Below are 27,669 nucleotides of genomic sequence, written 5' to 3' on the forward strand. Positions count from 1 at the left end.
GTGTCAAACTGGATTAATGCCACAGTGTAGAGCCAGCCAAGGCAGCTGTTTTCTCCTTGAGAAGCATGAAGATTTGCCATATTTTTCTGTGACGGCTAATATTTTATGGCAGATTCATGGAGAAAAGAGGGTGGCTTTACCTCCCGCGTCTTGGCCTCGATTTCGTCCAGCACATTCTCCCACAGGCAGACAGTGAGAAAAGCCAGATGACAGGATGGCTGCACAGGCCGCACTGTGTTCTTGGTCTGGAGATCCAAACAATGATATTTAACTGTCTAAGGAGAACAACTGACTCAAATTTATGCCCCTGGCATTAAACTAAGGGTTTGTGCATATGCACAGATATAACTGTTTTCAGAAAATTATAGTTCTTGGAACATTGGACTACAAATCCAGAGACCTGGGTTCGAATCCCTTTGGAAACCCCATTGGGAGACCTTGGGAAGAAGGAAGGAAGGACGGATAGATAGATGGATAAGCAAATAGATTCAGGGCTCCTCTCTACCCAATGTGATCTTAAATGAATCTATTGCACTTCATCTATTTAAAATTTGTAACTCATAATATGCACCTTGTTTATCCGCTATTGCAACCTCATTGTTTTTAATTCGATGTTGTGTTTTTTCGGCTGCTGTGTATATATTATTATTGGTTTTTATTATTGTTCTTTGATGTTTCATATTTTATTTTATCATTGTTTTGTATCTGATTTTGCTGTAAGCCGCCCCGAGTCCCCTTCGGGGGAGATGGAGGCGGGATATAAATAAACTTATTATTATTTTTATTATTTATTAGATTGATGGATACGTGGGCAGATGGACAGATAAATACATAAATAATAGAAACATGGATGGATAGGCAGAAAATGAAATAAATGGGCAGACGGATAGATATGCACATATATTTCTATAACGGTTTTCAGAAAGTTATAGTTCTTGGAACATTGGACTACAAATCCAGAGACCTGGATACGAATCCCTTAGGAAACCCCACTGGGAGATCTCGGGAGAAAGAAGGAAAGAAAGGAAGGAAGGAAGGAAAGAAAGAAAGTGAGGAAAGTGGGAGGAAGAGAAGGAAGGAAGGAAGGAAGGACAGATGGATAAGCAAATAGATTGATGGTTGCGTGGACAGATGGGCAGATAAATACATAAATAATAGAAACATGGATGGATAGGCAGAAAATGAAATAAATGGGCAGATGGATAGATATGCACATATATTTGTATAATGGTTTTCAGAAAGTTATAATTCTTGGAACATTGGACTACAAATCCAGAGACCTGGGTTCGAATCCCTTTGGAAACCCCATTGGGAGACCTCGGGAGGAAGGAAGGAAGGAAGGAAGGAAGGAAGGAAGGAAGGAAGGAAGGAAGGAAGGAAGGAAGGAAGGAAGGAAGGAAGGAAGGAAGAAAACAAAAGAAAAGAAAGGAAAAGAAAAGAAAAGAAAGAAAAAAGGAAGGAGGGAGGGAGGGAGGGAAGGAAGGAAGGAAGGAAGGAAGGAAGGAAGGAAGGAAGGAAAGAAAGAAAGAAAGAAAGAAAGAAAGAAAGAAAGAAAGAAAGAAAGAAAGAAAGAAAGAAAGAAAGAAAGAAAGAAAGAAAGAAAGAAAGAAAGGAAGAAAGGAACGGAAGGAAGGAACGGAAGGAAGGAAGGAAGGAAAGAAGGAAGGAAGGATAGATAGATAAGCAAATAGATTGATGGATACATGGACAGATGGACAGATAAATACATAAATAATAGAAAAATGGATGGATAGGCAGAAAATGAAACCCCATTGGGAGACCTCGGGAGAAAGGAAGGAAGGAAGGAAGGAAGGAAGGAAGGAAGGAAGGAAGGAAGGAAGGAAGGAAGGAAGGAAGGAAGGAAGAAAACAAAAGAAATGAAAGGAAAAGAAAAGAAAAGAAAGAAAAAAGGAGGGAGGGAGGGAGGGAGGGAAAGAGGGAGGGAGGGAGGGAGGGAGGGAGGAAGGAAAGAAAGAAAGAAAGAAAGAAAGAAAGAAAGAAAGAAAGAAAGAAAGAAAGAAAGAAAGAAAGAAAGAAAGAAAGAAAGAAAGAGGGAGGAACGGAAGGAAGGAAGGAAAGAAGGAAGGAAGGATAGATGGATAAGCAAATAGATTGATGGTTGCGTGGACAGATGGGCAGATAAATACATAAATAATAGAAACATGGATGGATAGGCAGAAAATGAAATAAATGGGCAGATGGATAGATATGCACATATATTTGTATAATGGTTTTCAGAAAGTTGTAGTTCTTGGGACATTGGACTACAAATCCAGAGACCTGGGTTCGAATTCCTTTGGAAACCCCATTGGGAGACCTCGGGAGAAAGAAAGAAAGAAAGAAAGAAAGAAAGAAAGAAAGAAAGAAAGAAAGAAAGAAAGAAAGAAAGAAAGAAAGACAGAAAGAGAAAGAGAAAGAAAGAGGAATGAAATGAACGAAAGAAACGAAAGAAAGAAAGAAAGGAAAAAAGGAAAGAAAGAAAAGAAAGGCTCACAGCAACAAAGATGATAGGTAGGCAGGTAGGATATATGGATGGATGGGTGGATAAGAAAGAAAATAGACAAGATAGATGGATGGACGGACAGATAGACTGAAGGAGAAATGAACAGATAAACAGAGGGATGGACAAATAGATTGGTGGATGGGAGGATAGATGGACAGATAAATACATATACATATAGAGGGCTTGCAAATATTGCAGGGGAAATGCACACACACACACACACACAGATTTCTAGATAAACATAAATATATAGGGCTTGCAAATATTGCAGGAGGGAAATGCACATATATAGAGAGAGGGGTTGCAAACATTTCAGGGGAAATGCATATGTGAAATTAGTCTATATAATTATAGATCTATATCTAGCTCTGCATTGTTTATATAGGCATTGAATGTTTGCTGGTTACTATGTTGGAAGCCAGCCTGAATCCCCATGGGGAGATAGGACAGGGTACAAATTAAGTTTATTATTATTATTATTATTATTATTATTATTAAGTTATTGTTAATAGCATATTGTTTTTGTTGACCCTACCTTTCCACTTACAGGGATAGTTTACTGTTTTTCTTTGAAATGCGGTAAATATTCAAAAACCTTCAACCTACTGATGCCTCAATATAATTTCATTGGGATCTATTTTCGTTTTGCAATTTACCAGTAGCTGCTGCATTTCCCACGCTCGGCTTATTCTCAAGTCAGTAAGTCCCCCCAGTTTTTTGTGGTAAAATTGAGTGTCTCGGCTTATACTCGAGTATATACAGTATATATCTATATATGTAAAAGAATGATGGAATCAGGGCACCGGACAAAACAAGAAAACTACAGGCCCCCCCAACCTCGAAATTTGACAACACAACCCATCATCCACGGCTCTAGGTTGATACAAAAAAAACAAAAGAAAAATAAAGTCCTAATTAGAGAGAGAGGAATAATTGCTTTTATCCAATTGCTGCCAGTTAGAAGGCTAAGCTCCTCCAACTTGGTCTCCTAGCAACCCAATAAAAAATAATAAAAAACACGAAAAAATAATTAAAAACACTAAAAAATTAATACAATAAAATACTATAATAACAGAAAATAACTAAAAATAATACAAAAAAATAATAAAATATAATAAATAAAAAGATAACTTACAATAAAATTAATTAAAAAAAATACAAATAACGTCAAATAAAAATTACACAACAATTTTTAACCAATACCACCACCACTTTGCCACAGCAACACGTGGCCGGGCACAGCTAGTTTATATATATATATATATATATATATATATATATATATATATAATGCCTGTACTAGTTTCTCTATAGAATACTTTGTCCCTGGCCTTTGAGTGCCATCTGGCCCATTATCTCCTGGAGAGAGAGAAATGCAGACAAGGCATTTGTTGCTGTTCGCATCCCATCTCCCATCCATTAGCCGCACATGCATTATCCGCACATGCTTTCCATGCGCCGAGAGGTATGAAGAAGGATGATCAAGCTGTATTTTAAATGGAGCAGCAGCAGGAAGAAGGAGAGAGAACTAAATGGATGTTTTGTTACAGATGTTTGTACAACAGCCCTTAAAAAGGCAGGCTCTAGGACCCTGGGGACACCTCTGCCTTGTAATGGATTCATATGGGATGCACCTGCTGCAAGGAGTGGGTTTGCTTTCTTTTGCAAAAGTAACTTCTTGCCTCTCTCCAGTTTGGATTTCCTATCTGGACTGAGCATCAGAGCAACTATTTTCCCTAAATCTCAAAAGAAGTTGCATTGGTAAGTGTTACAACTTTTACAAGTTTGTTTTTTATCCTTAGCTAATAAATAAATAGGTGGGATCATTCCCACCAAATATATTTATAGCCATGGATTTATAGTTTTGCAAGGTCACTAGCATATAGTGCGCTCAATAGGCATGAATGGGGTGGAAATATTAAGTCTCTGCCCCCAAAAGCTTACAAGATGCTATTTTTACAAATCTTTTTTATTGAAAATAATAATAATGAGCATATTATTATTATTATTATTATTATTATTATTATTATTATTATTATTATTATTACAGTAGAGTCTCACTTATCCAACGTTCTGGATTATCCAACATATTTTTGTAGTCAATGTTTTCAATGCATTGTGATATTTTGGTGCTAAATTCGTAATTACAGTAATTACTCCATAGCATTACTGCGTTTTGAACTACAGTAGAGTCTCACTTATCCAACACTCGCTTATCCAACGTTCTGGATTATCCAAAGCATTTTTGTAGTCAAATGTTTTCAATACATCATGATATTTTGGTGCTAAATTCATAAATACAGTAATTACTACATAGCATTACTGCGTATTAAACTACTTTTTCTGTCAAATTTGTTGTAAAACATGATGTGTTGGTGCTTAATTTGTAAAATCATAACCTATTTTGATGTTTAATAGGCTTTTTCTTAATCTCTCCTTATTATACAACATATTCGCTTATCCAGCGTTCAGCCGGCCCATTTATGTTGGATAAGTGAGACTCTACTGCATTATTATTTCTTAGTTGCCTCTCCTCAACTAAAATCATTGCAAAAGTATTAATGCAATTTGATCTGGTCTCAGATTATTTATCTTCTTAGTGTATGGTCAGCTGCTTTGAGTCTCCTTTGAGAGAGAAACAGTGGGATATAAATACAGTAGAGTCTCACTTATCCAACGTTCTGGATTATCCAATGCATTTTTGTAGTCAATGTTTTCAATACATCATAATATTTTGGTGCTAAATTCGTAAATACAGTAATTACTACATAGCATTACTGAGTATTGAACTACTTTTTCTGTCAAATTTGTTGTATAACATGATGTTTTGGTGCTTAATTTGTAAAATCATAACCTATTTTGATGTTTAATAGGCTTTTCCTTAATCCCTCCTTATTATCCAACATATTCGCTTATTCACTGCTATTCCACCTGGCCAACAAATGATTCCCATAAGTCACAGCAACACGTGGCCGGGCAAAGCTAGTACAGTAGAGTCTCACTTATCCAACATAAACGGGCCGGCAGAACATTGGATAAGCGAATATGTTGGATAATAAGGAGAGATTAAGGAGAAGCCTATTAAACATCAAATTAGGTTATGATTTTACAAATTAAGCACCAAAACACCATGTTTTACCACAAATTTGGTAGAAAAAGTAGTTCAATATGCAGTAATGCTACGTAGTAATTACTGTATTTACGAATTTATCACCAAAATATCATGATGTATTGAAAACATTGACTACAAAAATGCGTTGGATAATCCAGAACGTTGGATAAGCGAGTGTTGGATAAGTGAGACTCTACTGTATTCTTATATTATACTCCGCATTATCTTTCCCGAAGACCTTGTAAAGCTACAACTCCCGTGGCAATTTAAGTGGTACTAACTGCATTTCATTCTTCAGTGCGGATGTCCCTTATGCATTTAGAATGTCGGTGGGCTGTCATCGTTTAATTAAATATAGTTGTTATTGGATTTTTCAGAAATGACTATTTGTGATTGCTGCTGTAGGTGCCGTTGAATAAAAGGAAAGCAAAGCTTTTGTAGAGCGATGGGTTGCGCTTTGTCTGGCGCACAGGATCCCCCCGTTTCGGAAGAGTGCTCCCCCCTTGACGATGGGTTAGATCTGAATCGGGAAACCACACTGGGAAGCAATGGGAGAACTACAGAGCCCTTCCCGCTTTCAGGGGCACAGAAGAAGCTGATCCGAGGGTCCTGGGAAATCCTGCACAAAGACATTGCAAGAGTGGGGATCATTGTCTTTATCAGGTAAGAGCTGCGGCATCATTTACTTTATTGGTATATCCCAACTTGGCCCCTAAGTGCGTCTACACTGCAGAATGAATGCAGTTTGATACCACTTTAGCTGCCGTGGCTCAATGCCATGGAAGCCTGGGAGTTGTAGTTTGGTGAAGCACAAGCTTTTCGGTGGAGAGTTTTATTATTAATGCTAATAATAAATTAATAATATGTTATTAATACATTATTGTTGTTATTATTAATACTTTGCTATGCTATGGAGTCCTGGGAATTGTAGTTTGGTGGGACACAGGCTTTTTGGTGGAGAATTATTATTTCTAATGCTAATAAAAATTAATAATATGTTGCTATTCATACATTGTTGTTGATTATACAGTAGAGTCTCACTTATCCAACATAAACGGGCTGGCAGAATGTTGGATAACAAGGAGGGATTAAGGAAAAGCCTATTAAACATCAAGTTAGATTATGATTTTACAAATGAAGCACCAAAACATCATGTTAGACAACAAATTTGGCAGAAAAAGTACAGTAGAGTCTCACTTATCCAACATAAACGGGCCGGCAGAATGTTGGATAAGCGAATATGTTGGATAATAAGGAGGGATTAAGGATAAGCCTATTAAACATCAAATTAAGTTATGATTTCACAAATTAAGGACCAAAACATCATGTTAGACAACAAATTTGGAAGAAAAAGTAGTTCAATACACTGTAATTCTATGTAGAAATTACTGGATTTATGAATTTAGCACCAAAATATCACGATATATTGAAAGCATTGACTACAAAAATGCGTTGGATAATCCAGAACGTTGGATAAGCGAGTGTTGGATAAGTGAGACTCTACTGTAGTTCAATACACAGTAATGTTATGTTGTAATTACAGTAGAGTCTCACTTATCCAACACTCGCTTATCCAACATTCTGGATTATCCAACACATTTTTGTAGTCAATGTTTTCAATATATCATGATATTTTGGTGCTAAATTCATAAATACAGTAATTACAACGTAACATTACTGCGTATTGAACTACTTTTTCTGCCAAATTTGTTGTCTAACATGATGTTTTGGTGCTTCATTTGTAAAATCATAACCTAATTTGATGTTTAATAGGCTTTTCCTTAATCCCTCCTTATTATCCAACATATTCACTTATCCAACATCCTGCTGGCCCGTTTATGTTGGATAAGTGAGACTCTACTGTACTGTATTTACGAATTTAGCACCAAAATATCACGATACTGAATATTGAAAACATTGACTACAAAAATGGCTTGGATAATCCAGAAGCTTGGATAAGCGAAGCTTGGATAAGGGAGACTCTATTGTACTGTATTTACGAATTTAGCACTAAAATATCACGATGTACTGAAAACATTGACTATAAAAATGCGTTGGATAATCCAGAATGTTGGATAAGTGAATGTTGGATAAGTGAGACTCTACTGTAATAATAATAATATACTATGCTATGGAATCGCTTAGCGAAACTACAACTCCCACGGCGGTCGGCGTGGTGTCAAACCGCATTCCTTCGACAGTGGAGATGCACTGGCAAAATCAAAGCAAGTTTTATGAAGTGTCCCATTTTTTTGCCTCCAAAGTCTCAACGCTAGTTGCACTCTGTGCATGCCCAGAGTCAGCCTTGCCCAGCAAAAAGGGATAAAAACCCAGAGAGGAAACTGACCTTGCCGATGAAGAAGTCCCAAAGGGCAGGATGACCTTTTGGGTCTGCCAAGGATCTGGTTTGTATCAGACCGAGTCCAGGTGGCTTCGAGGGAGGAAAACATGTCAGGAGGAAGCGGACCGAAATCCGTTTTTCTGTTCCTAAGTTTGCACAAAACAGGGCTGGGATTTTGATTTTTATGGCAGGGACCCAGTAGGATGTCTTTGGCAATTACAATGGTTCTTCGCAAAGCCAGGTGCAGGCCTGGGATGTGTAGAGTTTTGTTATACAGGAAGGCACAATCCAATCCCTCCCGACAGACGGCCATCCTGTCTCAGTTTGTTTATTTATTTCCAAAATTTATATCCTGCCGTTCTCACCCGAAGGGACTCCTTTCCCGAGAAGGTAACTCCACCGACTCCCAACCAGTCTATATTCCATTAAAGTTGGAAAAGATCCCCAAAGACTATTCAGTCCAACCCCATTCTGCCATACAGGAAGGCACAATCGAATCCCTCCCGACAGACGGCCATCCCGCCACGGTTTAAAAACCTCCCGAGAAGGAAACTCCACCGACTCCCAACCAGTCTGTATTTCATTAAAGTTAAAAAAAGATCCCCAAAGATTATTCTGCCATTCAGGAAGGCACAATCCAATCCCTCCCGACAGATGGCCATCCCGCCTTAGTTTAAAAACCTCCTGAGAAGGAAACTCCACAGACTTCCAACCAGTTTATATTCCACTGAAGTTAGAGAAGATCCTCAAAGGCTATTCTGCTATACAGGAAGGCACAATCTAATCCCTCCCGACAGACGGCCATCCCACCACGGTTTAAAAACCTCCTAAGAAGGAAACTCCACAGACTCTTAACCAGTCTATATTCCACTAAAGTTGGAAAGGATCCCCAAAGACTATTCAGTCCAACCCCATTCTGCCATACAGGAAGGCACAATCCAATCCCTCCAGACAGATGGCCATCCAGTCTGCTGAGAAGCCTCCAGAAAAGGAGACTCAATTGGGTACCATGTCACGCTATATTTCATCAAGGTTGGAAGGGATCCCCAAAGACTATCGAGTCCAACCCCATTCTGTTGTACAGCAAGGCACAATTAAAACAATCCCAACAGATGGCCATCCCGCCTCTGTTTAAAAACCTCCAGAGAAGGAGACTTCGCCATACAGCATGCTGTGGAATGATGGGAGTTATAGTTTCAACCCTGGCTCCTTTCGCTGGAATCATCCGAATGTAGGCGTCAAGGCAGCAGGGAATTCTTCTGTTTTCTTTGGACCGCTCCCGATTCCCGGATTTTGCATTATCAAAACTTATAAGCAAAAGGATATCAGGGCCGGTGGGAATGTGATTTGAGGATGTTGGAATGTTCTCCGGATTATGCCAAAAGAAAAAGGGTTTGGAGCCTCTCTACAAAGTAAATTAAGGAAGAATTCCCTATCATCCCGTTTTATCTCCAGATGAGAAAAAACAGATATAGAACCAAAAGAGGCTTTGGCTTTGGAAATGCTGCAGCCAAGTTGCCAAGGAAAGATATTGCAAATAATTGCTAATGTTACAATAATGTTGTTTCATGGTTTCAACTGTTCATTTGTAAATAGTTCTAGGTTTAATTCTTTTTTAATGTTCATTGTATTTAGGTTTTAAATTGTATGGTTTTTATACTACTTTGAGTCTCCTTAAGAGAGAGAAAAGTGGTGTACAAATATTATTATTATTATTATTATTATTATTATTATTATTATTATTATTATTACTACTACTACTACTATTTGCCGTGCCAAAAGATCTCAGCCAGCATTTGGAAACAATAGACATTGACTAAATTACGATCTGCCAACTGCAAAAGGCCACCCTACTGGGATCTGCATGCATCATCTGAAAATACATCACACAGTCCTAGACACTTGGGAAGTGTTCGACTTGTAATTTTGTGATATGAAATCCAGCATATCTATCTTGTTTGCTGTGTCATAATAATAATAATAATAATAATAATAATAATAATAATAATACAGTAGAGTCTCACTTATCCAAACTAAGTGGTATACAAATATAATAATAATAACAACAGTCCTAGACACTTGGGAAGTGTTCGACTTGTGATTTTGTGATATGAAATCCAGCATATCTATCTTGTTTGCTGTGTCATAATAAAATAATAATAATAATAATAATAATAATAATAATAATAATAATAATAATATAGTAGAGTCTCACTTATCCAAGCTAAATGGGTCGGCAAATTTGACAGAATGTTGGATAAGCGAATATTTTGGATAGTATGGAGTGATTAAGGAAAAGCCTATTAAACATCAAATTAGGTTATGATTTTACAAATTAAGCACCAAAACATCATGTTATACAACAAATTTGACAGAAAAAGTAGTTCAATATGCAGTAATTCTATGTTTTAATTACTGTATTTACGAATTTAGCACCAAAATATCACGATATATTGAAAACATTGACTAAAAAATGCATTGGATAATCCAGAACCGTGCATAAGCGAGGCTTGGATAAGTGAGACTCTACTGTACTAACCTCTGCCTTTAAAACTGGTGCTGAGTTTGGATAGGGAAAGACCTGCTCTTTCTAAAAATAGTAACTCAGCACTGGGGCAGAGAATATCTCAGGATTTCTCTGCCATTGGAAGAAACTCCAACTACTTTGTCTCCAAGCTAGCTTTGAGCTTAGATAGGGAAAGATCTGCTCTTTCTGAATATAGCAGCTCAGGGCTAGGGTAGAGAGCATCTCAGGATCTCTTCGCCTTTGGAGGAAGTTAACCCAGCAGCTAAGGGGAAAAGCAAGAAAGAAACATCTGCATGATTTTATGACTGTTTATATTTGTAACCTTAACTACGTGTGCCAAGTCTGCCAAGGACTTTGACAAAATAAAATCTTGTTTGATTGTTCAACTTGAAGTGACTTTGGTTACTGGGATTCCTGAGCTTCAAAGTAAGGCCCCCGCAGTTCATCCAGGCAAAGAAAGAAGCACATCTTAAAGCTCTAAGAGGTGCCTGGGTGTGATGGCATAATCCCATCGTATGGAGCCCAGAGCAGTTCTTGTCAGAGTATTTGCAGCGCAGCAGTAGTTGGATGGAATCAGTGGAGCGCAGAATGAAGAGACACTCAGAGACGTTGGTAAAACTGTTTACAAAGTTTTACTGTATCAACACAAACAGACTAACAGACGACAGATGAACACAGGACTTGAACTCTAAGCAGACAGATCTCGACTGAACAGACGCAATCAGTAATGCACGAACACTTGTGTCTGGATACTCCCTAGTTCCAGCCACACATCAAGGTCATCATATCTTCTTGGCAATTAACTCTTTCCACACTATGGCACATTCTGGATGATGCAATCAGTTGCAATACAAGTAAGACACAAATTGCATTTAAACACTATCAATACACAAATCCCACATTAACAGTTCTGTAGATGGATGCACCCAAGGTATGTAGTTGAGGTGCCTTTTATGTTGACCGTGCGCCATCCTGTTTTTTCAGGCTCTTTGAGACCCACCCAGAATGCAAGGATGTCTTTTTCCTCTTCCGTGACATCGACGACTTCCAGCAGCTGAAGATGAGCAAAGAGCTGCAGGCTCATGGCCTCCGGTAAGGAGCCTGCAATGGAAGGGCGTCTGCACTGTAGGAGAATGAATGCCGTTTGGACAGGAAGATTCAATAGCAACATTATTATTACTACTAGATTTGCATTGCCCGGGTTATTTGAAAAAGTAAATTTTTAATTGTACAAAATGCCTAAGGTTGTGGGTGAACTACAACTCACTATACAAAATCCCAGAATACTTGTAAAGTATCTACACAAACACAAGATGGTCTATGTACAAAGAAAATACAGTAGAGTCTCACTTATCCAACACTCGCTAATCTAACGTTCTGGATTATCCTACGCATTTTTGTAGTCAATGTTTTCAATATATCGTGATATTTTGGTGCTAAATTCATAAATACAGTAATTACTACATAGCACTACTGCGTATTGAACTATGTTTTCTGCCAAATTTGTTGTAAAACATGATGTTTTGGTGCTTCATTTGTAAAATCATAACCTAATTTGATGTTTAATAGGCTTTTCCTTAATGCCTCATTATCCAACATATTCGCTTATCCAACATTCTGCCAGCCCATTTACGTTGGATAAGTGAGACTCTACTGTATGTCCAAATAGCATATAGTATTATTAAAGTTCCCCAAACAAAGCTCAATTTGGTTTATGTTGGATAAGTGAGACAATAGCATATAGTATTATTAAAGTTCCCCGTACTTGTGTAGGAGCAACAGCTCTAACACAAAAGTTATCCAAGTCTGATATTGTTTCCAGTGTATATAGGCTTCAGGGATACATAATCAATGAAGTTTGGTTCAGATCCTTTGGGTTTGGGTTCACAGTGCTCTCTGGATGTAGGTGAACTACAACTCCTATAAATCCCTCCAAAGACAGCCAGTATTTTTTCTTGGTCATGGGGTTCCTGTGTGCCAAGTTAGCTCCAGGTCTATCATTGGTGGAGTTCAGAGTGCTCTTAGATTGCTGGTGAACTATACATCCCAGTACCTACAACTCCTATAAATCATGGTGAATTCTCCCCAAACCTCTCCAGTATGTTCAGTTGCTGATCAAATCCTCTGATTGCTGTGTGCCGTAGAAAAGAATAGGAAAGGGTTATGGGAGAGACAGTGGGTGGGGTTATGCAAATTCAGCACCAATGGAGAGAGTCAGAAACACTGGGGTGTCTGTGGTGGAGGAAACACATACAATCTAGGATGAAATTCTCCCCATATGAAAGCCTTCCCTTGGGTGGCGAGCACTATTGTGTGTGTGGAGGACATTGCTGGGGATTTTGGGGACGTTTATGGTGCTCACTATAACCTGCAATGTCATTGGAGGGAGGGCCATTGGTGTCTCCTAAGTAGTGGGAGCTAGAGCTGTTTGTGAAGGCAGGAACTTATCTATATAAATGGACTTCCCAGCTGCAAACACATGTTCATATTTTTATGTTTATTATGTGTATAGATTGATAGATTATTACTACTACAACAACTACTACTAAATAGCTGGAACTGGAAGATGCAACAGTCACATCATCATTATCACTACAGTTAGAACTGGAAGATGCAACAGTAATGCTGTTGTGTTGTCGAAGGCTTTCATGGCCGGGATCACAGGGTTGTTGTATGTCTTTCGGGCTGTGTGGCCATGTTCCAGAAGCATTCTCTCCTGACGTTTCGCCCACATCTATGGCAGGCATCCTCAGAGGTTGTGAGGTATGGAGAAAACTAAGCAAAGAGGTTAATATATATCTGTGGAAAGTCTAGGGTGAGAGAGGTCAGTGTGAATGTTGTGTAGTTAATCACTTTAATTAGCATTGAAAAGCTTATCTGCTGTCTTCTTCCTGCCTCTGGGGCATCCTTTGTTTAGAGTCGTTAACTGCCCTTGGTTGATTCATGTCTGGAAATCCTCTGTTTTCAGAGTATTGCTTTTTATTTACTGTTCTGATTTTTGAGTTTTTTAATACTGGTAGCCAGATTTTGTTCATTTTCATGGTTTCTTCCTTTCTGTTGAAGTTGTCCACATGCTTGTGGATTTCAATGGCTTCTCTGTGTAGTCTGACATGATAGTTGTTAGAATGGTCCAGCATTTTTGTGTTCTCAAATAGTATTCTGTGTCCAGGCTGGTTCATCAAATGCTCTGCTATGGCTGATTTCTCTGGTTGAATTAGTCTGCAGTGCCTTTCATGTTCTTTGACTCTTGTTTGGGCGCTGCGTTTGGTGGTCCCTATGTAGACTTGTCCACAGCTGCATGGTATCCGGTAGACTCCTGCAGAAGAGAGAGGATCCCTCTTGTCCTTCGCTGACCGTAGCATTTGTTGGATTTTCTTCGTGGGTCTGTAGATAGTTTGTAGGTTGTGCTTCTTCATCAGCTTCCCTATGCGGTCAGTAGTTCCCTTGATGTATGGTAAGAACCCCTTTCCTCTGGGTGGATCTTTGTCTTGACTCTCACGGCTTGTTCTTGGCCTTGCAGCTCTTCTGATGTCTGTGGTGGAGTCTCCATTGGCCTGTAGAGCCCAGTTTAGGTGGTTGAGTTCACCTTGGAGGAGGTGAGGTTCGCAGATTCTTTGTGCACGGTCTGTCAGGGCTTTGATTGTGCTTCTTTTTTGACTTGGGTGATGGTTGGAGTTTTTATGAAGGTATCTATCTGTGTGTGTAGGTTTTCTGTAAACTGTGTGGCCCAATTGTTGATTGGGTTTGCGGATGACCAGAACATCTAGAAATGGCAGTTTTCCTTCCTTTTCTTTTTCCATGGTGAATTGCATGTTTGGGTGGATGCTGTTAAGATGGTCCAGGAACTTGCTGAGTTCTTCCTCTCCATGGCTCCAAATTGTGAAGGTGTCATCTACGTATCTGAACCAAACAGTTGGCTTTTTTGGTGCTGTTTCTAGGGCCTGTTTTTCAAAGTATTCCATATAGAAATTTGCTACTACTGGGCTGAGAGGGCTCCCCATGGCCACTCCATCCTTCTGTTCATAGAATCCAGTGTCCCACTGAAAGTAGCTAGTGGTGAGGCAATGGTGAAACAGGGCTGTGATGTCTTCTGGGAAGTTTTGTTTGATTAGTGTGAGGGTGTCAGCTACTGGGACTTTGGTAAAAAGGGACACCACATCAAAGCTGATCAGGATGTCCTTGGTGCTTAGATTGAGGTTGCTGATCTTTTCTATAAAGTGTGTAGAGTCCTTGATATAATGTGCAGTGAGCCCAATGTGGGTTTGTAGCTGTGTAGCCAGAAATTTTGCCAGGTTGTAAGTCGGCGATCCAATGGCACTTACAATGGGTCTGAGTGGGATGGAGTCCTTGTGGATTTTGGGGAGTCCGTAAAGCCTGGGTGGCAGGGCTTCTGATTTGCACAGCTGTTGGCGTATGTCAAAGTTAATGGAGGAGTTCTTGATTAGAGTGTTCGTTTTTCTGGTGATTTTGTTAGTGGGGTCTTGTTTCAGTTTCTTGTAAATTGTGGGATCTAGAAGTTGTCTGATTTTTTCTTTGTATTGTTTTGTTTCCATGATTACTGTGGCATTCCCCTTGTCAGCTGGAAGAATGATGATTTCAGGATCTGAGTTGAGATCTTTGATGGCCTGTCTTTCTTTTCTTGTTATGTTGCTGGGGGGGAGTTTTGCATTTCTCAGGATCCTTGCTGTTTGCTGTTGCTATTATTATTAAACTGGAACTGGAAGATGCAACAGTAACGTTGTCGTCATTATTATTACTATAGTTGGAACTGGAAGATGCAACAGTAACGTTGTCGTCATCATTATTACTATAGTTGGAACTGGAAAATGTAACAGTAATGCTATTATTATTCAACTGGAACTGGAAGATGCAACAGTAACGTCATCATTATTATTACTATAGTTGGAACTGGAAGATGCAACAGTAACATTGTCGTCGTCATTATTATTACTATAGTTGGAACTGGAAGATGCAACAGTAACGTTGTCGTCATCATTATTATTATTACTATAGTTGGAACTGGAAGATGCAACAGTAACGTTGTCGTCATCATTATTATTATTACTATAGTTGGAACTGGAAGATGCAACAGTAACATTGTCGTCGTCATTATTATTACTATAGTTGGAAGTGGAAGATGCAACAGTAACGTCGTCATCATTATTATTACTATAGTTGGAACTGGAAGATGCAACAGTAACGTCGTCATCATTATTATTATTACTATAGTTGGAACTGGAAGATGCAACAGTAACATTGTTGTCGTCATCATTATTATTACTATAGTTGGAACTGGAAGATGCAACAGTAACGTCGTCATCATTATTATTATTACTATAGTTGGAACTGGAAGATGCAACAGTAACATTGTTGTCGTCATTATTATTACTATAGTTGGAACTGGAAGATGCAACAGTAACGTTGTCATCATTATTATTATTACTATAGTTGGAACTGGAAGATGCAACAGTAACGTTGTCGTCATCATTATTATTACTATAGTTGGAACTGGAAGATGCAACAGTAACGTTGTCGTCATCATTATTATTATTACTATAGTTGGAACTGGAAGATGCAACAGTAACATTGTCGTCATCATCATTATTATTACTATAGTTGGAACTGGAAGATGCAACAGTAACGTCGTCATCATTATTATTATTACTATAGTTGGAACTGGAAGATGCAACAGTAACGTTGTCATCATTATTATTATTACTATAGTTGGAACTGGAAGATGCAACAGTAACATTGTTGTCGTCATCATTATTATTACTATAGTTGGAACTGGAAGATGCAACAGTAACGTCGTCATCATTATTATTATTACTATAGTTGGAACTGGAAGATGCAACAGTAACATTGTTGTCGTCATCATTATTATTACTATAGTTGGAACTGGAAGATGCAACAGTAACGTTGTCATCATTATTGTTATTACTATAGTTGGAACTGGAAGATGCAACAGTAACGTTGTCGTCATCATTATTATTACTATAGTTGGAACTGGAAGATGCAACAGTAACGTCGTCATCATTATTATTACTATAGTTGGAACTGGAAGATGCAACAGTAACGTCGTCATTATTATTATTACTATAGTTGGAACTGGAAGATGCAACAGTAACGTTGTCGTCATCATTATTATTACTATAGTTGGAACTGGAAGATGCAACAGTAACGTCGTCATCATTATTATTACTATAGTTGGAACTGGAAGATGCAACAGTAACATTGTTGTCGTCATCATTATTATTACTATAGTTGGAACTGGAAGATGCAACAGTAATGCTGTTGCTATTATTATTAAACTGGAACTGGAAGATGCAAAAGTAACGTCATTATTATTATTATTGTTATTATTATTATTATTATTATTATTATTACTATAGTTGGACCTAGAAGATGCAACAGTAATGCTGTTATTATTAAACTGGAACTGGAAGATGCAACAGTAACGTTGTCGTCATCATTATTATTATTACTATAGTTGCAACTGGAAGATGCAACAGTAATGCTGTCATTATTAAACTTTAACTGGAAGATGCAACAGCAGTGCTGTTACTATTATTATTAAACTGGAACTGGAAGATGCAACAGTAATGCTGTTATTATTAAACTTTAACTGGAAGATGCAACAGTAATGCTGTTACTATTATTAAGCTGGAACTGGAAGGTGCAACAGTAACATTATTATTATTATTATTATTATTATTATTATTATTATTATTATTATTATTTAGCTAGGATTAGAAGAAGTAACAGTAATGCTATTCTTCTTCTTGGCATCCTGGAATTTGTAGTTTACTAAGCACCATCCCTCATGGGCAGAGATGGCTTCAGGCCTTGTAAAAGTACAACTCCCAGAATCCCATAGCATTGAGCCATGGCCGTTCAAGTGTGGGCAAACTGCATTAATTCTACTGTGTAGATGAACCCAAAGTCCCTAGCATCTGGGTTTAGCAAATCTATCCTGTTTGTCTTATTGGCAAGCCCTCTGAAGCTTGGATCCAGATATGGTCTGGAATCCAAACCTTATGAGAAACGACTGGAAAGGGCTAAGGTTTATCTATTCCAAAGGCCATCCAATTCAAACTCATTCTGACACAAGACACAATCAAAGCCTTCCTGACAGATGGCCATTCAGCCACTGCTTAAAAGCCTCCAAAGAAAGAGAGTCCACCAGACTGGGGCAGAGGCTGTGAGTTGCAGTCCAAGAAGGTTTGCAAGGCCGCACAAGCCTCACCCTTGCAGCAAATCCTTGGAATTTGCTGTTAAAATTCCTGATTTTCTTCGCCTGCTGGGAAATGAGTGTTCAATTGAAATGACATTTGTTGCAACTACATATATCTGTAAACAATTGCTGGACTCGGTTGTTTCCCATTGGCAAATCCTTCCTCGACGCCATTGCAGGCCAACATACACTGTGCGTTTCTTCCCACAAACAAAACATTTAAGGAAGCACAATGACAGTTCTTGTAAGAAGTTTTCACTGATTTCCATTGAGAGCCATCACAACAATCCTTCAGGCTTTCTCATACTTCCAGATAATGATGGCAGTGGAGCGAATCCTGGATCCAGAAAACTTTGGCAATCTGCTTCTATTTGTTTAGGAGGCAAGTGCGTCTCCAAAGGCTGATGTTGCATCTTCCAGCTCCAGTTCCAGAATAATCAGCAAATCAAAAGTTCTGTTTTTTGAAAGTAAATTTACAAAATATAAATGGTCTATTGACAATGTGTTTTCGAAGCCTTCATGGCCGGAATCACAGGGTTGTTGTGTGTTATCCAGGCTGTCTGGCCATGTTCCAGAAGCAATCTGTTACACCCCTAGACAGCGAGAACACCAAAAACCAACACAAAGACCAATAACAATATAATATCTTTATTAAAGCAAATAAAGTTCCAAAAGGAAATGAGCAGCAAAGTTGAATAAGCAATTGACCTTTCAGGGAAGATCAAAATTAGTCCAATAGGTAAAAGTCTTATGTCCAGTATTAGAGTCCAAAGTCCAGAAACCAAAACACACTCAAACTCGGCTTGCCTTTTAGTAGTCAATATTTTTGTAGTCAATGTTTTCAATATATCATGATATTTTGGTGCTAAATTTGTAAATACAGTAATTACAACATAACATTACTGTGTATTGAACTACTTTTTGTGTCAAATTTGTTGTCTAACATGACGTTTTGGTGCTTAATTTGTAAAATCATAACCCAATTTGATGTTTAATAGGCTTTTCCTTAATCTCTCCTTATTATCCAAGATATTCGCTTATCCAAGGTTCTTCCGGCCTGTTTAGCTTGGATAAGTGAGACTCTACTTCAGTAGACTCAAAGAGGCTTGCAACTCTTGTTAAAAATCACTGAATTATAAGGAAGTTTTAAAAAACAGTTAAAATATAAACCATTTTTTAAAAAAGTCATGATGTTTGCATAAAAATAACAACTAAAGCTTAGCCTGGACAACTCAATTTCAACCATAGCTGATGTCTCCTCATAACATGCTTTGCCGTGCTATAAATGCAGTATTATAAATTCCAAATTTATTTTATGCTTAGACCATAGGTCTTTCGCATGCAAGACAAACAAACAAATACACAAAAGCCAGACCATCACATACAATATAAAACATGCCATTAAAACCCTATATAAATCATTAAAACATTAAAATGCTGCAAATATCAATGCAGTATTATATGCCATCCTATGTTACGGCTACAAACAGCAAACAAACTCTGTCTCCGTTCTGTCTGGTCACCTAGACATTGCGATGTATGCATTAGATATTGCTTAGATTAGATCAAGTTGTGTAACCTGGAAGTCCTATAAAATACAGATTTTATAGGTGCTGAGCTTGGTGGAAACTTGGGCCAAAGTTTTTGCATGTTCAGTTAAAAGCCCCTAGATTTATAAGTCTTTGAGTTTCCTTGTGGAGAGAAAAAGTAGGGTATAAATGATGATGATGATGATGATGTTGTTGTTGTTGTTGTTGTTGCACCAGGGTCATGTCTTTCATTGAGAAGAGTGTGGCACGAATGGACCAGGAACCGAAACTTCATCACTTGGCCTTCGAATTGGGCAGGAGCCATTGCCGGTATAAAGCGCCTCCCAAATATTATGAGGTGAGAAGTGAGGAGGCTGAATGGGCATCTGTCTGGAGGGCTTTGATGGTATCTTGCTGCTGCAAAGAAGTGTGATTTTTTTAGTTTACAGATGTCATGTTTAAAAAGGGTAAGTATTATTGTTATTGCATGAAGGCAATAGCCAGTTGGAGAATAAGGGTGGCTCAAAGGTTGGATTTTGAGTCAAGTCTAAAAGAAGTTTGGTGACTTATTTTAAGGTAGTCTGTCTCCTGACTGGGAACAGATATTCTGTGATTGAAGTGGAATTTTAAAGTTTGAAACACCTCAATATAACTTTGCAACTGTTCAGTAACGTGCCTCAAACAAGAAGAAAAGTTATTGTAACCATTAAGCTTGTGCCTGAATAAACGTGTTATTGTTCTTTTTAACATCTCAGTCTCTGAAATCTATATTACCATCAAAAGCAAACAAGAAGGAAGAAAAATAAAGATTCAAAAGTCTCCTCTCTACGTAGCCAGTGGCTAAATCTTCCAATAGTGGTGGCAAGAGTTGATAATCCTCTTAACATCTGGTGGCAGCGTTTAAACAAGACATCTTTAATAACTGGTGGCAGCGGATATAGATATGTGTATATATATGTGTGTATATATAATTTAATAAAAACATCATCTTTCTCCACATCTCTGCAATCGGTGTCAGAGGTGGAATTAAAAAAGTTTTCCCCCCTGTCTGAAAGAACCTCAGTCGTTCTTAGATCCTTACAAATTGGTGGCAGCGGTGGGATTTTTCAAAAAGATTTCTCACCCTTTCTGTCATCTTTGCAATTTGGTGGCAGCGGTGGGGTTTCAAAAGATTCCTCCCTGCCTGAGTTCTTTACACCTGCCTGGAAGAAGAGGGTTGGACTAGATGGCCTTTGGGGGACCCTTCCAACTCCAGGATTCTATGATTCAATAAAGACTAGAGGAGGCTGAATGGACATCTATCGGGAGGGTTTCCATGGTGTCTTCCTACAATACAGAAGAATGTTGGACTGGATGGCCTTTGGAGGTCCCTGCCAACTGTAATGGAATATGGATTGACTTGGAGTCCAGTGGAGTCTCCTCCTTTCAAGGCTTTTTAACAGGCCATCTGTCAGGAGGGATTGGATTGTGTCTTCCTGAATGGCAGAATGGGGTTGGACTGAATAGTCTTTGGGGATCTTTCCTAACTTTAATTAGACTGCTTAGGAGTCTGGTGGAGTTTCCTTCTCTGGATGCCTTTAAACCAAGACAGGATGGTCTTCTGTTGGGAGGGTTTTAATTGTGTCTTCTGGTCAACAGAATGGCCTTAGACTGAATAGTCTTTGGGGGATCCCTTCCAACTCTAATGGTATATAGACTGCCCCAGAGTCCTTTGAAGGCTTTACAACAGACTGAATGTCAATCTGTTGGGAGGGATTGGATTGTGCCTTACTGTATAATAATAATAGTAATTATTATTATTAGCTTTATTTATACCCCGCCTTTCTCCCTGTAGGGACTCAAGGCGGCTAACAATCCCACACTTTAGTCAAGTTTAAACAGCGTAGGGTTGGACTGGATGGCCTCGGAGGGTCTTTTCCAAGTCTAGGATTCTATGAGAACATTGTTGTCTTGCTACGTTATTCAGTGCTAATCAAGGTGCAACGTTCATTCACTCCTGCCTCCAACAGAGAAGAGTTCTTTCTCCCACCCTGGACATTATTCCATAGATATATAAACCTCCCTTGCCTAGTTTCCGACAGACTTCACAATCTCTGAGGATGCCTGCCATAAATGTGGGCGAAACGTCCGGGGAGAGTGCTTCTGGAACATGGCCAGACAGCCCGGGAAAAACTACAGCAACCCAGTGATTCTGGCCATGAAAGCCTTTGACAACAATCTGGTTGCTCTTTGCCTCTTTCTTCTCCTAATGCAACATTGAACCTTCTTTTCTTCATTCTCCAGTACATTGGGATCCAGTTCATCCAAGCTGCCCAACCCATCTTGAAAGAGGCCTGGACCCCAGAGACCGAGAAGGCCTGGGAGGTAAGAATAAACCTAATTTTCCAGCCTCCTTTTTTTAAGACTGAAAAAGCCCCCCTCGGCTTATATTCGGGTGAGGGTCCTGGTTGGCTTATATTTGGGTCAGCTTATACTCGAGAATATATGGTACATGTATTATTTTTCTCTATTATTATTGGTATTATTACATTTATTATTTTTCTCTATTATTGTTGCTACTATTGCATTTATTTTACTGTATTTTATTGTTATTAATAATACATTTCACTCTGATATTATTATTGCATTTATTATTTTACTCTATTTATTATTACTTGTATTATTTTCCTGTGTTTATTATTATTATTATTATTACATGTATTAGCCCCCACACTAGCAGCCTTCAAGAAAGACTTGAAAACATGGCTCTTTCGCTGCGCTTTTGGAGAGTAACCATTTTATATTTCTTTTCCGTTGCTCCCTCTAATATCTATCCTCCAGAATACCCCACTCCCTTATGACCCTGTTTGCTGTGGTTTTCATTTTTATGTCTTTCTCACCCCGAGTTTTAACTTAATGTTCATGTGGTCTGCCCTTGTTTTCATTGTCTCCTTGTTTTATTTTGTAATGGATATTATTTACTGTATTGTTTATTGTATTGTGTTGTGCTGCTCTTTTATATGCTGTTTATATTGTATTGTTTTGGGCGTGGCCCCATGTAAGCCGCCCCGAGTCCCCATTGGGGAGATGGTGGCGGGGTATAAATAAAGTTTTATTATTATTATTATCAACACAACGACGTTGTATGGCACAGCAAACAAGATAGATATGCTGGATTTCGTTTCGCAAAACCACAAGTCGAACACTTCCCAAGTGTCTAGGACTGTGTGATGTATTTTCTGATGATGTGTGCAGATCCCAGTAGGGTGGCCTTTTGCAGTTGGCAGATGGTGATTTTGTCAATGTCTATTGTTTCCAAATGCCGGCTGAGATCTTTTGGCACAGCACCCAGTGTGCCCATCACCACCGGGACCACCTGTACTGGTTTCTGCCAGAGTCTTTGAAGTTCAATCTTGAGGTCCTGATAGCGGCTGAGCTTTTCCTGTTGTTTTTCATCTATGCGACTGTCACCTGGATTATTATTATTATTATTATTATTATTATTATTATTATTATTATTATTTTACTCTATTATTATTAAAAGGATACATAAGCACTATGACCTAATGATTCACACTCTCGCCATGTCCGGAGTTCGCGGTCAGGCCCTCAATTGGTTCAACTCATTTCTCCGAAACCGGAGCCAATGCGTGGAGTATATGGATCAAGTCTCCGACAGATCTCCCCTCCTATGTGGGGTACCCCAAGGTGCAATTCTCTCCCCTCTTCTCTTCAACATCTACGTTAGACCCCTTGCTAGTTTGGCTCGGAGTTTCGGCCTAGACTGCTATCAATATGCGGACGACACCCAACTCCTTCTGCGCTTGGAGCCTGGAGCAACGTCAATACCAGACCATTTCACCTTATGTCTGGAGGCTCTGTCGAACTGGCTACGTGCTAGTAGACTGAAGGTGAACCCGGCGAAGACTGAGATTCTCTGGCATGGCCGCTCGACTGGTCTGACCCATCTGTTACCCACCTTCGATGGTGCTGCCCTATCTCCTTCGCCTACTGTTAAGAGCCTGGGTGTCGTTTTGGATTCGCAGCTGACAATGGAAGCTCAGGTCGCTGCTGCCAGCAAACAGGCCTTTTTCCACCTATGACAAGCGAGGCACCTGGCACCCTATCTATCTGATGAGGCTCTGGCAACAGTCTTCCATGCCACGGTCACGTCTAGGCTGGACTATTGCAACGCCCTGTATGTTGGGCTTCCGATGTCCACGACCCGAAAGCTCCGTATTGTTCAGAATGCGGCAGCCAGGCTACTCACAAGAACACCCATGAAATGCCACATCACACCAGTGCTGCAGCATCTGCATTGGCTTCCAACTGATTACCGTGGTCTATATAAAATGCTAGTCCTGACTTTTAAAACTCTTTACGGCCAGGGCCCATCGTACCTTAGGGACCGTCTCTCCTTCTCCCATCATCGGAGGTCGCAACGACCATCCCAACGAGACTTACTTTATGTACCGGGTCCTAGAGAAGTGCATTGGGAAGGACCAGGCGCAGAGCTTTTTCTATTTCTGCCCCTGCCTTATGGAATGCCTTGCCGCCCTAGATGAGAGCCATGCGTGAGTTAGGGCCTTTTACCCTCGCACTCAAGACCTGGCTCTTTACTAGAGCTTTTAATCTATGTTAATTTTATCAATATTTATATGTATGTATTTTTATCCTTTACAATTTTGTCTTGTAAATCGCCTAGAGCATCTTGGATGGAGGGCGATTAATAAGTAATTAAATGATGATGATGATGATTTACACTGAAGATGAGAATAATGATTTGATCAGAGTTGGAGAGTCTTATCTTAAATGTGAGCTTTATGTAAATATTCAAAAACATTTAACCTACTGATGCCTCAATTAATGTAATTTTATTGGTATCTATTTTTATTTCTGAAATTTTCAACCCTCAGCTTATACTGGAGTCAATGTTTTCTTCTTCTACTTCTACTACTACTACAACTATTTATTTATACCCCGCTTTTTCTCTCCCGAAGGAGATTCCAAGCAGTGGTAAAATTAGGTGCCTCAGCTTATATTCGGTTCGGCTTATACTCGAGTATATATGGTATATATATACAGTAGAGTCTCACTTATCCAACATAAACAGGCTGGCAGAACGTTGGATAAGCAAATATGTTGGATAGTAAGGAGGGATTAAGGAAGAGTCTATTAAACATCAAATTAGATTATGATTTTACAAATTAAGCACCAAAACATCATGTTATACCACAAATTTGACAGAAAAAGTAGTTCAATACACAGTAATGCTCTGTAGAAATTACTGTATTTACAAAATTGGCACCAAAATATCACGATGTATTGAAGACTACATTGACTACAAAAAAGCGTTGGATAATCCAGAACGTTGGATAAGCACGTGTTCGATAAGTGAGACTCTACTGTATATATGTGTACACACACACACACACACTGTGTGTGTGTGTGTGTGTGTGTGTGTGTATATATATATATATATTCATAATAATAATATCTAAGCAAATGTATGCTAATGCTTTTATGGAAAATTGCTTTGAATCTCCTTTGGGAGAGAAAAAGCGGGGTATAAATAAATAGTAGTAGTAGTAGAAGAAGAAGAAATAACAACAACAATAATAAATAGTAGTATAATAATATATTATACTTTGAAACTCAGGAGTCCCAGCAACTAAGGCCACTCCAAATCGAACATCAAACAAAATTTTTATTTTCTGAAAGTTCTTAACAGGCTTGGCACAAGTTGTTGAGTTGTCTTACCCTAACTCTGAGTTGCTATATTAGAAAGAGCTGGTCTTTCCCTATCTAAACTCAAAATTAGTTTGGAGACGAAGTGGTTAGAGCTTCTTCCAATGGCAGAAAAATCCTGTGATACTTTCTGCCCCAGTACTGTGTTACTATTTTTAGAAAGAGCAGGTCTTTATCTAAACTCAGAACCAGTTTTAACGGCAAGAAGTCAGTATTTACGATGGCTTGTCTGAGCTGGCCTGGCTTGACTACACAAGCACATCTAGTTCTTTTCTCTTCAGTAAAAAGGCAAAAAAAAGGCTTCTCAAAATGGAGATTTCATCCCCAGGAAAAAGGGGCTCAAGAACAAAACGATACTTTTGCAAGCCGAAAGCAGCAAAGGCTTTTCAGGCTGGTTACAAACCTCTGTTAATAATCAACTATCAGGGTGCTACTAAGCCTGTAGCAACCCTGGAAGAAATGCCAAAAAAAAGTGCTATTTCCTACAACTATGAGACAATGCAAATCAAACCCCAGGGAGATGGAACAATGCTGATGCTGTTATAGTTTTGGAATAAGCTAATAAACCTCTCCTAAGAACCATGTATATGAGTTTACCTTTTCTTTGCCACCGCAGGGCTTGTTCCAATACCTGGCGGCAACTATGCGGAGAGGCTTCTATAAAGAACAGAAGGCAACGGGCAAGAATTAGCCCAGAGACCACAACTGAAGACCATTTGCAAGCCTCCATCCTGCATCTGGTTTATCCGAGGATCAGATCGCCTCCACCTTTCCTACAATCCTGCTCCTATTTCCCAAGGGCAAGTTTTCTTTTTCTAGCAAGGCACATCCTTGACCAGGATGGCCAAGAGTTGAACATCTGATCTTCACCCATCATATCAGGGCTACCAACACATTCGTCTCATCGGCTTCGGTTGCAATTTACAGTCTGTGGTTATGGAAATCTAGGCCTTTTGGGGTGTTTTAGGGATGAAAAAAGGAAAGCAGAAGGATTTGCGTGAGGTCAATAGGATGATTAAAAATAGTCCTTAGCCTGATTAATAATTTAAGATCTTATGTATATGTATATATAGACACACATACATATACAAATATGGTAGAGTCTAACTTATCCAACATAAATGGGGCCAGCAGAAACTTGGATAAGCGAATATGTTGGATAATAAGGAGGGATTAAGGAAAAGCCTGTTAAACATCAAATTAGGTTATGATTTTACAAATTAAGCACCAAAACATCATGTTATACAACAAATTTGACAGAAAAAGTAGTTCAATACATAGTAATGCTATTCAGTAATTACTGTATTTACGAATTTAGCATTAAAATATCATGATATATTGAAAACATTGACTACAAAAATATTGACTACTAAAAGGCAGACTGCGTTGGATAATCCAGAATGTTGGATAAGCGAATGTTGGATAAGTGAGACTCTACTGTATAGGTATGTATGTATATGTTTGTCTGTTTGTACCGCAAAGGCTGTTGCTAGGTGAAGTGGCCCTCTGTAATGTCACTGGATTGCATCTAGGTGAACTGTCCCCCTGTGATGACACTGGATTTTTTTGTTGCTAGGTGAGGTGGCCCTCTGTGATAACACTGGATTGCCTGTTGCTGGGTGAAGTACCCCTCTGTGATGCCACTTGCTCTGCTGTTGCTAGGTGAAGTAGCCATCTGTGATGCCACTGGATTCAGCTGTTGCTAGGTGAAGTGGCTCTATGTGATGTCACTAGGTTGCCTGTTTCTAGGTGAAGTGGCCTTCTGTGATTCCTCTGGATTTCCTGAAGATTGCTAGGTGAAGTGGCCCTATGTGATGTCACTGGGTTGCCTGTTTCTAGGTGAAGTGGCCCTCTGTGGTGCCACTGGGTTCCCTGTTGCTAGGTGAAGTGACCCTCTGGCATGTCACTGGATTGGCTCTAGGTGAAATTCCCCCCTGTGATGACACAAGATTGCTAGGTGAAGTGGCCCTATGTGATGTCACTGGGTTGCCTGTTTCTAGGTGAAGTGGCCTTCTGTGATTCCTTTGGATTTCCTGTTGCTAGGTGATATGACCCTCTGGCATGTCACTGGATTGCCTATTGCTAGGTGAAGTGGCCCTCTGTAATGTTATTGGATTGGCTCTAGGTGAAGTGTCCCCTTGTGATGACACTGGATTGCCTGAAGATTGCTAGGTGAAGTGGCCCTATGTGATGTCACTGGGTTGCCTGTTTCTAGGTGAAGTGGCCCTCTGTGGTGCCACTGGGTTCCCTGTTGCTAGGTGAAGTGACCCTCTGGCATGTCACTGGATTGCCTATTGCTAGGTGAAGTGGACCTCTGTGGTGCCACTGGGTTGCCTGAAGATTGCTAGGTGAAGTGGCCCTATGTGGTGCCACTGGGTTGCCTGTTGCTAGGTGAAGTGGCCCTCTGTAATGTCATTGGATTGGCTCTAGGTGAAGTGTCCCCCTGTGATGACAATAGAGTGCCTGAAGATTGCTAGGTGAAGTGGCCCTCTGTGATGACACTGGGGAAGAAGGGAGGTGAAAAAGACGGGAAGGGAAGGTTAAGGAAGAAAAAGGAGGGAAGAAAGAAAGAGAAAGCCATTCAGAGTAAAACTTGGAGCGGATTTTCTGTGCTGCAGATATGTAAGACATCCGTCCGCTTCAGTTCTGACACTTTATTTTGGATTGTAATTCTTATTAAATATTATTAAGCCATC

General features: G+C 39.3%; 1 protein-coding gene across 2 annotated transcripts; it reads left to right on the forward strand.

Annotated features, from left to right (window-relative positions):
- Positions 1-1,989: 1,989 nt before the first annotated feature.
- On the forward strand, positions 1,990-27,669 carry LOC100568272 (neuroglobin). 2 transcript variants are annotated; one of them, XR_010000693.1, is made up of 7 exons: positions 1,990-4,264; positions 6,021-6,278; positions 11,468-11,575; positions 19,484-19,604; positions 21,530-21,610; positions 25,590-27,274; positions 27,322-27,669. XR_010000693.1 is itself a non-coding variant. In XM_062962223.1 (6 exons), exons 2-6 carry the CDS (start codon positions 6,061-6,063, stop codon positions 25,662-25,664), a joined length of 603 nt encoding a protein of 200 aa, XP_062818293.1. In that variant the 5' UTR covers positions 1,990-4,264; positions 6,021-6,060; the 3' UTR covers positions 25,665-27,669. The 2 variants fall into 2 exon arrangements, 1 of the variants encoding a protein (XP_062818293.1); XM_062962223.1 differs by having other exon boundaries at positions 25,590-27,669.

Source organism: Anolis carolinensis, unplaced genomic scaffold, assembly GCF_035594765.1.
Source record: "Anolis carolinensis isolate JA03-04 unplaced genomic scaffold, rAnoCar3.1.pri scaffold_10, whole genome shotgun sequence".
Lineage (NCBI taxonomy): Eukaryota > Metazoa > Chordata > Lepidosauria > Squamata > Dactyloidae > Anolis > Anolis carolinensis.

What these genes read in the sequence shown, in the direction of transcription:
- LOC100568272 (XM_062962223.1), top strand. Translation starts at nt 6,061, where the DNA reads ATGGGTTGCGCTTTGTCTGGCGCACAGGATCCCCCCGTTTCGGAAGAG. An exon ending in GGGATCATTGTCTTTATCAG is followed by an intron (nt 6,279 to 11,467) that starts GTAAGAGCTGCG and finishes CTGTTTTTTCAG; the next exon opens with GCTCTTTGAGACCCACCCAG. An exon ending in CGCCTCCCAAATATTATGAG is followed by an intron (nt 19,605 to 21,529) that starts GTGAGAAGTGAG and finishes TTCATTCTCCAG; the next exon opens with TACATTGGGATCCAGTTCAT.